At 36.4% G+C, this 13,323-nt stretch overlaps 2 protein-coding genes across 3 annotated transcripts in view; one reads left to right on the top strand and one right to left on the bottom strand.

Annotated features, from left to right (window-relative positions):
* Positions 1–5,637, bottom strand: part of LOC131693320 (uncharacterized) — a 32,220-nt gene extending 26,583 nt beyond the window's left edge. Inside the window, exon 1 of the mRNA XM_058981043.1 lies at positions 5,583–5,637. The gene's annotated coding sequence lies outside the window, so the exon portion shown is untranslated. The remainder of the gene's footprint in view (positions 1–5,582) is intronic.
* Positions 1–13,323, top strand: part of LOC131693319 (dynein beta chain, ciliary) — a 41,345-nt gene that overhangs the window by 9,820 nt on the left and 18,202 nt on the right. For both annotated transcript variants that reach the window (XM_058981042.1, XM_058981040.1), the window contains exons 2-10: positions 5,710–5,910; positions 6,050–6,180; positions 6,246–6,701; positions 6,771–6,923; positions 6,990–7,163; positions 7,225–7,262; positions 10,994–11,509; positions 11,571–11,836; positions 11,898–12,349. In XM_058981042.1, the coding sequence (XP_058837025.1) occupies positions 5,798–5,910; positions 6,050–6,180; positions 6,246–6,701; positions 6,771–6,923; positions 6,990–7,163; positions 7,225–7,262; positions 10,994–11,509; positions 11,571–11,836; positions 11,898–12,349 (2,299 nt within the window). In that variant the 5' untranslated portion in view covers positions 5,710–5,797. The remainder of the gene's footprint in view (positions 1–5,709; positions 5,911–6,049; positions 6,181–6,245; positions 6,702–6,770; positions 6,924–6,989; positions 7,164–7,224; positions 7,263–10,993; positions 11,510–11,570; positions 11,837–11,897; positions 12,350–13,323) is intronic.

Genomic DNA, 13,323 nt, shown 5'->3' with positions numbered 1-13,323 from the left:
TAACTGCGAGCTCACCGGTCAAATCACGACTGATATGAGCGGTTTAGGAACAAAAACATCAGCATAACTGGTTCCAAGGAAAAATATAGAGTGCCGACAGCTCAGAGTAATTTAAAAAGAACCAAAAAAACTATGAATATGTAAATAAAGATGTATTTCCAATATAAATAGCATATTCGCAAGAATTCTTGTAGTGATCTACCCAACTATGACAAATAATGATGTTACCAGTGGTGACAATTTGATCATGAACCACATTGTCTAAAAGATGAAACATCCAAGTTTTTTCAACATAATGGAAAACTAAACAACATCAACCGAGGCAGAGGGAGGGGTACTTTTTAGTTATGAAGGAAGAGTAAGAGGGGATGGATATCCTAAAATTGATTAGTTTAATTTATGTGCGGAAATAAATCGGCTATTTAAGCTGTGCGCACTTTTGCCCCGTGCTATGCGCACTCTTGCCCCGACCATAGGGCAAAAGTGCGCATTTGAGTATTCTTAAGAAAATAACTATTTCTCGGATTACAAGCAAAACCAAGAGATATCTAGTATTACGTTTTGAAGATGTGTGATGAGAGTATTAATTTGTAATCATGCTGATTTTCTAGTGCTTTTCTACCAATAGTTATTTTACGAAAACTGTTAGGTGCGCACTTTTGCCCCACCTTACTCTACACATCAAATCAAAGCACGGACGTTAAGTAGTGTAGCAGTGACATACAAAAAATCAATTCCAATACAAACTCGATTATGTTTTTGCACTCAGCACAGATTTATGCATCCGGAAACATACAGCAGACAGCGGACGGTCGGACAGCGACTTTTTGACGTTGTAGTCATGTTTTTGTTTCAATGTTTTCCTCTCTAATAAAAATTATAGTTTCCTTTGAGAAAGGCCATCACCAAAAGGCCGAAACGTCGGGTAGTAAGAAACCCTTGTTTTGATTTTTTAACCCTATAGTTCCCACCACCGCCTCCAGGCTGTATCTATGAAAATCTAAAAAAAACTACTAAAACATGATCGTATGCTTATGTTGTCATCCGCACTAGCATTTCTTCCCAACGTTCACACCTTTCATACAAACACATTTTTTGAATATTTGTAGCTTTCTGTCAAAGGCAATTGAATCTCAAAGTTGAAAATTCGAGGAAAACGTAGAAAAAACTATTTTGTGTTTAGTGGTAATCTTCATTGAATAAATTTTAACTATTTTTGGAAATTTCAATAACTAAAACAAATATTTTTGAGTAGCCTGTTACTAGCATTTAACTGTAGATGTGAATTGGTTTAGTGGAATAATTCGGAAGTTTAGCTTTTTTGGTAAAATAATTTGCCCGCCTAAAGTCGGTGTTGGGCATCCGGGCGAAAAAAATTTCAATGTCTTTAGTGATCACTTATCGTACCGAAACTAGCATTATGTGCAATTTTAGCTGAAAAGAAGTATGTTGTAAAAACTTTGGGTGAATGCTGCTTTTAGAATATGGATGTCCTTATCATTTAACAATATTTAGGGGAGTCTGAGGCAATTTGGCGGAATCTTTTTTTCAGTTTTGCTTTGCTTTCGTCTTCGCTTTCTCGTCAGCAAACCAGAGCTATATTTGCTTCCCTGGACATCACTCGGGACATGTGGCTTTAGGCGTTCACATATGTCGTGTGAACTGTTTGGAATTTTTTGTGTCTAACTAACTAGTGCTAATTTGGGTACTAGTTTTAGATACATTGTCTAACTAGACACCCAGATGGTGCTTAGTTACTGACGAGATGAATTCGAAACACAAAAAAGCAAAACTTATTTTAATTAGGCCTTGTGCCCTTAACGCACAAAGCGGTTTAGTCCAATTTTCCCTTTTGGGAATTTATTGCATATCTTTTTTTCTCCTATTGTAATAGGCATATGACGCCGTCTCTATTTCTGCACTTCAAGTACTGTGTAATACATTCTTCAATGTGTGTAGGTTGCATTACATTCTATTTCGTACACGTTGCAAGCGATACTGAGTTTTCGAGCGTATTAGAGTGAAGAGTCGTATTTAGGAGGATGCCTCACCATTTCATTAATTACTCGGAATACAATTGATGCAATACGTATGAATTAGCACCAATATCTTTGCTTTCTTCTTATGAACCATTATGATAATAAAAATTGCCGGGGGTGGGCGTAGCGTAGTTGGTAAATCGATTGCCTTGTACGCAGCGCACCTGGGTTCGAGTCCCGACCCCGCACATAGGGAAGAAATTTTTCATAAGAGATTTTTCTAACCCGAAGTGGCGAATGACCTTAAGATTAAAACCTCTGCAATCTAAAACAAAAAAAAATAAAAATTTGCCTTGCCATTTGAACCAATGCGTTGAACAAAGATGGCTAACGCCGTTCTAACCAATGGCTTCATATGGTTAGGGCGAAAATAGGCTCATTGCCCTAGGTGAAGTTTTTAAAGTATAACATTTTTGTTATTTAGGGCGAGTTCAAAGCTATTCCACGAATGACTAGATTTTTCGATAGCGCGCGAAAAAAGTTTTCTGGGGTCGTATATGTAACATACGTAACCACGAACAAAATTTGTTTTTTTGTTTGTTTACTTCGGAATTTCGCCTGAAGAATTTCGAAAATTCACTTTTGAATACGAAGTGTGCGCGAATTTAAAATGCCGGAACATCGATGCAGAAAAATAATAATAAGTATCGATTGATTTGCAGTTTTATTGAAAGTCCCATGCGATCCATACTTTATCATCAAAAGTGGCCATGTGGCATCATTGAGCGTATAGTCATAAGTTAGCGAGATTTCCGCGTCACATATTTAAAATTCTGAGATGCAGCCAACAGTCTACTCTTTTATGCAACCCATTGTCTTTTACACGATCTTCTTTAATAAAAAAGATAAAACATGATATGTGAAACCATCGCCAGCAGACCCTAGACTCTCCTATTATAAAATAGAAGACAATAATTAAACAACCAAAGCACTAGAGAAATACTCCTTATAGTTTAAATAATTTGCGTTCTGATGGAGTCCAAAATATAAGCAACCATCTGTATTCGCTTATGTTGAGGTAACTAGAAGAAAAAAGTTTTTGTTTTTTATTCGCCCAGGCGCCCAAGACCGCCTCTAGGCGGCCTACTTATTTTATGGCTTTAATGAAAAAAATATTACTTACGAGAATTATCAATATTATTTTCGTTTTTCTCATCACGAAGCCCATCACAAAAGTTTTTTAAAGCCAAAAAAAAATTGGGCACTAGAGAGTAAAAAAACTAAGACAGCCGACTTCAAAATCTCCGAATTAAATACAAATATCATTTATTTAAGGGTACTAAGGCATTTTTCACTAGTAAAAGTAAAATATGTAGTTCAAAACTAGTGTTTTTCAAGGAGTTGTGTCTTTTTTCTAATTAATTAGTCAGGTCGACTGATTTGAATTTCAAATATTATTTTATTCGGCATGCAGTCATCTGGTATAATAAAACAGGAGTTTGTTTATTTATCCAACGTTTCGGCTAATTTATTTTGCCTTCTTTATGGAATCACTGTTAAACAAGTTGACAATCTTTATATAGTACATGTATGTCAATGTCAATGTATGTTGTATTTCAACATACGTTCGTATGTTGTCTGTCCTGGTCGTGTACATAACTGTATAAAAGATATTTTTTGTATGACTTAGTTTACTGATGTACTGCACAGTAGAAATTCGTGAATATGAAATATTACGTAATTTGTAAAATAATTAAATAAATATTGACGTAAAACTTAATCTAATATAATTTTCCATTTAAATTACCATAAATAAAAACCACATCACTCATAACATACAGCTATAGCATATATCAGTCAATATTACTGCAGAAGATTAAATCTCATCCATGCAACATAGAAATTTCCACTACTCAACGACTTTTTCAATTACATGTCATTTAATAGTGCATGTAAAAATATATTTCATTTGAACGAAAATCTTGTAAAGTTGAAATCACTTGCAAAGTTAAGTTTCCTTACTCTTTCGATTTTTATGGTGTCATCATAAAACTTGCCAACATTGCATATTATATATACCAAATATGTGCAGAATTGGTTCACACATAAAAAATTTGTTCATATAGCGTTAGTTTTTGTGGTCTACCTGGGGGTTACTTCGCACATTTCTTGAATTCGATATAAAATAATAATTAACCAGTTTTATATACTTTTATTGAAATATCATTAATTTATACTGATATCAGAGGCTTTTTCAACAACAAAGCATCGCCCATTTATCACATTTTCTAAAATGAGGGATTCATTTTAATTTAACATTTACAACGTTGTCAAAAAAACTTGAGTGGGTTGAGACTGCATATTGTTTTTTGTAGAGAGAAAAAGGAAAATGATGAAAAATGGAAATATCAGTTTATTTCTGGTATGTCAGAATAGGTTTTTAAGAGCATTTAAAGATTTTTTGTATTATCAATTATAAAAATAGCCATACGGTGGGATTGAATTTTCGCAAAATAAAAAAAAAGTGAAATAAGGGGCTTTTTATGAGGTATATTTGAGTGCTAAATTGATGGAGTAATTAGTACACAAGGCCACGTTCTCAAGTCATGCACTTTTTACGTCAAGAGTTCGGAAATAAAGGTTCGAAACCAGTTTTTTTACGGCCAAGATCACATTATTACGCAACCACCAACTTTGGAGGTTCAATGTCTTCAAAAAAAATTATAAAACGTAATACAGAGCATCTCTTGAAAAAAACAATTTTAGTAATTAATTTTCTTAGACATAATTACGGAGAATAAACTCAAAACATTATTAAGAGGCTTGGTATCTCGGTAAAGTTGTTGATAATGATATTAAAAACAACTTTTTGAAGACACAAAAATCTTCAAATGCCCATAAAAACCGAGTACTAGAAACAAACGGAAAACGCCATTTTTCATCTTTTTTTTCTTCTTTCCGAAAAACAGAATGTGGTCTCGGTACACTTAAGATTTTTTGTTTTATTGAGCAATCTTATTTTACGAGCCTCCAATCACTTTTATCGACCATTGACCCTTGAACTCTTTTGTTTGTTTTGGTAAACAGTGTTAAGAAAAATGACAAAAGGTATATGCAACATGGTTAAAAGACATGGCTCTACATATGTCAAAGGTATAATAAAACTAATAAAAGCGCGTCTGTTAGTAAATATTGAAAAACTAAAGTGTGCAAAGTAGCCCCACATATCCAAAGTAGCGCCGCACGACGGTATTCTTATTTCAAAATACGCTTTAGGGCCTTGAAAATGATATACCAAAGGCGACAATCATTGCTAAATGTTCAACCTTTCAATTCTTCCGCAATGCCTTTTATGTATACCCAGAGCGCGTTTTTCTCCGCACCACATTTTTTGAGCTGTCCAGAAACGTAACGTATTATTGATTATTATTGATCGTTTTGAAATTTTTGCAGCAACCGGTCTAGTTATTGACAAAAGAGAAAGTAAACAAAGAGAGTTGTTTAAGTTGAATTTACCTAATTGGTTTTATATAATTCAATCAAAAATCTATTTTACGTGGGTCCAGCATCAGTTTGGTGCTCACTAAATCTTTAAAAACTTACCAGAATTGTTCCTATGACAAGCGCCTATAGATGAGTACATCGCCACGTAAAGCGACTAACTTTATTAGTTTCATGTTATCCATCAGGGAGCTTTTTTCAATGAAATCGTTTCCTTGTGTAATTCCAGCGAATCCAGAACGTACACATACCGGGACAACAACAACTAATATATTACACCTTTTAGTCGCACTACACACTTCGCTAAAGTAGGTGTAATGGATGGAGCTAGTGGAAGTAGCAACTCGGATCCCCGATTCGAATTTCTCGGATCGTTTGTGCAGAAAACGCTCAAACTGAAGCCGGAAAAATGGCACCGTTTAGTCACACTGTAAGAAAGAAGCTCATACGTCTTTTATTATTGTACATTATTGCTTTCCAGCTACTTCTATATGGTAGCGTCGCTGGAAAAGGATTCTGCTTAGAGCCGTTCAAACTGATATCATTATTTTTCCTTTGTTAAATTGCAGTGAAGAGCACAAGACAGTGTTAAAGGAGTTTTTCGATAATCAAGCATCGTTAGTGTTGATTATTATACTCACACCTTCAGCACAGTTAATTCCGTTAGTCAGTTTCCCCATGGTACAGTTGAAAAATAAAGGTGATTTATGGTAGCATGTCTCGGCACAATAACGGAATTCTTCAAACATTGCTATTCTATTGCAGGCGTTTACTTCGTCAAAAAGAACACCATAGAAGTTTCCCGCGAGGGCTGTAAGGATTGTTTAGTGGTAGGAGATCTAGCAACTCGCACCATCGATCAGCTGTCGTGCCTCGTAGATGAGATATTTGTTCCATTGCTATCGAACTCCGACAACCACCAAGGGTGGCCAGAAATGGTCGCACAAGACGTTCAAAAGCAGGTTCATAGCCTCAAAAGCACCGTCTATCAAGTCCAGGGTCAAGTTAGTGGACAGACCGTTCTACCAATGCCCGTCGGAGTTGATAAATGTGTGCAAACCGCAAAAGAACTAGTTGTGAATGCGGAATGTTCGATCAATCTCTATCTCAAGAGTGCGATCGAAGGCGTCGTTATCAAGTGGGCCACCCAGGTGAACGACGTAATGCTCGAGTCCAGTGGAAACGCATTCAACGGTGGACAGAATCCAGTACCATCTGTTGGTAAGCGGGATTACACGTCGAGTGACATCGTTAATTGATAACATTAACTGATATTTTCTCTATTCACAGAAATAAATTTTTGGAACAACCGACTCAAGAATCTTACCTACATTTACGAACAGTTGCGCCACGAACGGATTCGCAGCATGGCTTTAATTCTAGAATTCACTGATAGCGCATATTATCCTTGCTTTAAAACACTGTTCAAAAATGTTGTTACTGGTCAGTTAATATTTGCATATAGCATAGGGTTTACCGCATTTTTTATATGTAAACTCATTTTCACAGCATTGGCTGAAGCACGCGATATTACGTTATATTTGAATCCGCTTACCCGACATTTTCAGCAATTGGAGGATACCGAATTCTCCGAGTGCAAAGTATTGTTAAAGCCTCTAATGCATGTTGTATGTTTGATTTGGTCAAACTCTTTGTATTATTGTCACTCGGCAAAATTGATTGGTAAGTCTGATTCTAATCGCTAGATAAATCAACAAAGTCTTATATTTTAACCATATTACAGTGTTACTGAGGCAAATTTGCAACTTGATTATACAACAGGTATGATAGTATTCTAATAGATGATCAGATGGTGGTTGTTTACGTGATATTTAAGTTCTCAACTGTAAAAATGTGTACTAGAGTTCGGTATTACGAAGTGAACATATATTGTATCGATAAAAGTTCTCTACACCAACCGTGCATTGGTTGTTGGTTTGGATCAAACATTTTTCTTTTGTTGTATAAGAAAATCAATGGATAAACTGATTCAGTTTCGATATCAAACCGTGGCCGAATCACCTACAAAAAAGAATCGAATCTTTTGATCAATTCAGCGACTTATTTTGGAAGATTAAAGATGTTGCTTGATGTTAATTTGAAGTACATTGTCATTATTCAATCAACATTATTTCTCCAAACAATTGTCAATTTATAATTATATTATTATATATGCGTCATTTTAACCCATAAATGCATGATTTTAAAATTGATAGGAATTCCATTTTGGGGATGGATACGATAAATACGTCTTGTTGAGACTTTACTAATCTTTGGGTGTGGTAACGTAAGAACAACACTCACAAAGACGCGACGCGAGGCTGGACTCAACGTGATAGACCATGGTTACAGTAGCACAAATTAATCTTCAACATAAGCGTACAGCAACTATGAATCTATCCCGCCTTGTGCAGGAAGGAAAAGCTTCCATAACTTTGGCTCAAGAACCATATTTCCATAAAAGAAACATAGAAAGTTAGACAACTTCCCACAAAAATGGCATGACAAATCCACATGAAATTCCTCGTACTTGTGAGTAGTGCTATTGAGACATGTCTTATATCCGACTTCACAACTCGCGATATTTGTGCTGTCACCGTCAATGTGACTGTTGATAACATAAACAGGAAATGTGACTATTGTTCGAAATATTTGCCGCATAATGAATCATCGCCTTCTGATGATTTCAATAGAGTTGCATCATACTATGGCACAAATGGGTTTCCACTCATATTCGGCAGTGATGCAAATGCCCATGCCCACCACATAATTTGGGGCAGCTCAGATATCAATTTGAGAGGAACCGAAATGATGGAATACCTAAGTAGTACAATCCTTTTCTCGTTTGTTGCGTTGCGTAGCGTAGTGACGATGATTTTGGCGGATTTCACACTGAATTATTCATGTTTTGTTATTGAAACCTCAACGGCATGATAGCCACCATTGTCTCCATCTGGAAAGTGATGATGCTTCACCTACTTAACGAAAGGACGATGATTTATCAGACTCTTTCATAGGAGTTGGTGGTTTGGAAGAGTATAAGGTCTAGGATTCGCTCCAAGCAAGAAGTGCGACCTGTAAAGCATATTTTATTATCTATTTGTTTAGTTAATTTTCGAGTACACGATCACTCGAAAAAGAAAGGATTTTGTTTAGTTTTTAAGGTGTTTTTAAACTCTGGGTAGCCGGCTACCGAGAGTATCCTATGTTCTCTACCCAAAGACAATTTAAACTCCAAACAGCCGGCCGTGGAAGTATTGCCTAGAAAAGCTAATCTTATCTGCGTAATTTACCGTATCACTATTTATTGTAACAGTATTCTAACAGATTTCGTTATTTCTTCTCTACGCATAACCGAGCGATAATAGCGACCATTGAAGGGGACTACCTGGTGCAGCGGCTTGTTAGCAGAAACGGAATAAATAAATAAATTCAGTGCAAAGTTCACTGAACATAAATTCATACGAAGCGAATTTTCAGATCTCCGATCAACTATTCATTTTTACGGCAGTGTTTTCAAGCCACCCTCTCATTCTGCTACTCTCGACAGAAGGCCGATAGCACCCAGTCGTTGCCGGTCTTAGGACCAAATTCCATCAAAAAACTTTGACGAGCGTGGAGGCATGAGATAGGAGACTTGTGAGAACTATGTTATCTCACCGTTTGACGATCTTTAAATGCTTTCTCGTTTGTAGCAACAACAAATGTTGTGTCCTGTCGCGAACCGCGGCTTTGTTAGTAAGACTTTCTATTAACAAATTAGTTATGTTGCCAAATTGTAACAGTATGCATTTAAGGGTTAAAAAAATATCTTAGTGAGGATATATAAAAATGACACAAATGTGATATTTGCTAGTTGCTGCATTAGATTAACATTTCATAATGTATAAAATAATGCATCATTTGCTTCAACTCACCTTCATCACTATTTCAATTTATCTCGAGTTGAAACAAAGAGGACACTGTTTCTAAAATCAATAAACAGCGAAGACCGATTTTGTCAGCCAGCAGGTCACAGAACAATGGTCATTTTGGACCCCTCCGTGGACACGTGTGAACAATAATAATATTCCCACTCCCATCTCATAATGTCCATGTGGACTTTTCGATCTATGCGGGATGTTAAATAAAAATCGGGTTTTGTAAATAAGTGAATGCTAGCAATTTTCCAGAATTCAATGTCACACAAATTCGACAAAAATATCAATATAATTTTAACAAAGACGCTGTAGCGGAAGGTGCATTTGTAGTGATCATTTAAAATTTCTCTTCCCACACAGTGTCATGTTGGGTAAAATCGATCGACTGCTAGTAGGACAGTGGTGAAGGGGTGCCCGAACAGAAGAAAACAACTTCAGAATACCAAATTCAGGTATACTGTACCCAATACTTGAACACTACAATAAGGTATTGAGGAGCCTTGCATAAGAGGTAAAATAGCTGAAATAATAACTGAGACATGTACTACGAATAACTAGTTGATAATGAAACGAGTTATTATAATACCTAAATAATAACAAAACCTTTTCAACCTTCCAATATCAAAATTCACTGTATGGAGATATTCAATGAGGTATTGATTTGGTATTTGTAAAAATCACTGGAATACATAAATAATACTAAATTAAAGTATTATAGCAGAATGTTTCTTCAATACCTGCCAATACCCCAATGAGGTATTAATAATCAATTAATACCGGATTTTGGTATGATTCCAGAAAATAGTATGCTTGAGTTATTGGCCAGTTATCTCCTGGTCGGGTGGTCTATGAAAGATTGCTACTAACAGGTAGAATTGGAATTTATTATCTGAAAGGTTTCTGTACCAGCATTTTCCTAATCTAGCTGATCTTCAACGCAGATTTTTCATTGCTGATCTTCAACGCAGATCTTCCGTGACACAATCGGAAGTACGGTAGTCAGAATCGATGAAATTGTTAGGTTCAAATTTTGCCACAAGAACAATTTTTTCACGGATTTTCACTCCCGATATTTCACATTTAACGTAACTTGATAAAGCATAGACTGAAGTGAGTAATTTGGAATAAAAACACCATCGAATAGTTTTTTGCGGCTTTAAAACCTAATAAAATAAGAAAGTAACTGTTGTAACCTTCCTCAGTATAACACTTATGCTGATGTAAAGGAAATATAATAAACATGATGTAAGAACTGTTGAATATGTTGCAGTAAATAAACATGGAATGTAATATAACATGTACAGCTACTTAAATTTATGCAACGTATATAATGTGATATAACTAATAAAATAGACATAATGAAAGATGTGGCATGTCATGCTCACCATAAGTGACAAATGTTGAATGTTTTTCAGGGTGATTTCACTTTTGGCATGATGTTATACATTCACAATATTCCTTAATTATTTCCAACCTCAAGACATATCATCCATATATCAATCTTAAAAAATAGATAAGAGTAGCTGCAGGTCACGGAAATATCCAATTTAAACAAATTAGAGTTAATCACATGCATTCCAAACTTACTTATAGGCCAAGCGGTTTCTCGATCCGTCCTCCATCTTCCACACCGACATCGATGAAGCAATGCAGCGCATATCACTATCGATTCAAATTCTCAAGTACTTCCGTACCGTGTACGATGAATATAAAGATAACATAGCTCCGTTTTTTAAAGAACGCCCTGTGGTCAACTGGACATTCCATCCGAACGCTGTCTTTGAACGATTCAATGCGTTCCTCGAACGACTGTTCACCATACAGTGGTTCTTTAATACGGTCATAGAGTTTTTGAAGCTTGAGAAGGTTGAAATCGGTGGCCTCAAGGGTCGTGCACTGAGTGCCCGCATAACCGGTGTATCCGTGGAGTTTAACCAGTGCTTCTCGGTGTTTGCGTCCAAGACGTACGATGTGCTGGATCCGGATGATCCTACATTCAAGGAGGATTTTGTGAAATTCCAAGATCGTATCCTCGAGCTGGATTTGAAGCTGGCTGCTATCCTTTGCCAGGCGTTTGATGATTGCCACAATTTGGAAAGTGTATTTAAGGTATTGATTAATTATGCGTTGCAACTTAATGATCATTTTATAATCTGGATTACGTGTCTAGTTGATTAGCATAGTTGGGACAGTTTTAGATCGTCCAAAGATTCGGGAAGAATTTACAGGAAAGTACCGACAAATTCTATTCATGATTGATGATGAATTAAGCACATGTGAGGATATTTTCGATATGCAAATGGAACATTATCGCAAAAGCGGACATATTTTTGTCGATCGGAGTGCTCCCCCGGTAACAGCAAGTCTGCGCTGGGTTTTGCAGTTAACTAACCGCATCAATACCCCGATTAAGCAGTTTCAAACTTTGCAGCATCCGTAAGCTGAGCCAGCTGGATTTTAATTAAAATTAAGTATTTCAACAAGACATCTTTTTCAGGGTTGTTCAATCTGATGAGGGGCTGGAACTTGTGGTGCGATACGACGAGCTTATCAGAAAGCTCAAAGAATTTGAGCGATCCATATTCGATGCGTGGGCCGCAACTGTGGATGAAACGATCGAGGAAAATCTGGATAAACCGTTGATTGTGAGGAAACGTAATTGTTCAGAGTTATCATTGAACTTCAGTCCGCATTTGTTTTCCATCTTGCGAGAAGTTCACTACCTTCGGTTGATGGAGAAAGATGATATACCGCAGCGTGGGTTGGAGTTCTCCGACAAGAGTGACGTTTATCGATCTTACACCTTGAATCTGGAGAAAACGGTTGAGTGGTACAATAAAATTAGACGTAATTGTACTGAAGTTGAGCTGGAGCTGATCAAGGATGAAATTGAAATGATTGATGAGCTACTGGAGAGAGCGATCAACGAGCTCACGTGGAATTCGGAGGGTAAGCATATTTATTGTAAAGTCTGAACAATTCTGATTACAGGATACTTATATATTCTTCATAGTGCATTAAATTTTATGTTTCACACCAATTTATTCAAGCAGTTCCTAGGAATATTTTGTGTTCCAATATTTCGTGTTCCTAGATAATAAAGGTTCTCTACCTACCGACTTGTTTTCAAGCCATTATTATTCGGTGCTAAGTTAGAATGGACTAAGTAACAATATCTCAAATAATGAGAAAATAATAGCTAGCTCCTCACAGTCCCAAACACTTATTTGCTGGTGGGTTACCCCTCAGGTTTGGGAATAATTCTTCACTAGTGGTCTATCCCCCATATGCTTGTTCATTAGAGTGACAATAAAAAAATGACCCCTATCGGCCCACTCCTAAGTCGATTTCTTGTCCCACCAGGAGTACTTACACCAAATTTGAAGCAAATCGGACAAGTCTAGCTACCGGACCAACGTACCTGAAGTTTATATGGGATTTTTCGACAATTTACTTGGAGAAAACCCACTAGTTCGCATTTTTGTCGCTAGATGGCACTGTATGCATCGTATCATCACTATAAGTGAAAATAAGAAAGATAATTTAATTATCTACAACTTTGCCGAAGACTGCTAGTCAATCCGGCTTTGTTAAAAGAAGTTATTAAACTTTTAGCGAAGTGATGTCTGAGTCAGTTTTGCATGGGGCCTAGCAGTGCATGGTTGTATATCAGTACTCGATTCGAATGAACTAAACATTTTTGTGAAATAATGGTTGGGTTTAGCTCAATGGTATGTTCAGAAGAATTGTAGTACATAATACGAGTTATGTTTTAGTTAGAAAATTTTAGTGCCATCTATGGCCGCATAGAGGGCGCCAACACTAACTTTTCATAGAAGGGAGATAGAATATCAAGATGTTCGGAAGAATTGTTGCAAAATGCTTGTTCTACAACTTTGCAGAAGATACCTAATTTCTATCTA

This window comes from Topomyia yanbarensis, chromosome 3 (assembly GCF_030247195.1).
Source record: "Topomyia yanbarensis strain Yona2022 chromosome 3, ASM3024719v1, whole genome shotgun sequence".
In the NCBI taxonomy this organism is placed as follows: Eukaryota; Metazoa; Arthropoda; class Insecta; order Diptera; family Culicidae; genus Topomyia; species Topomyia yanbarensis.
This window is presented reverse-complemented; position numbering and strand designations above follow the sequence as displayed.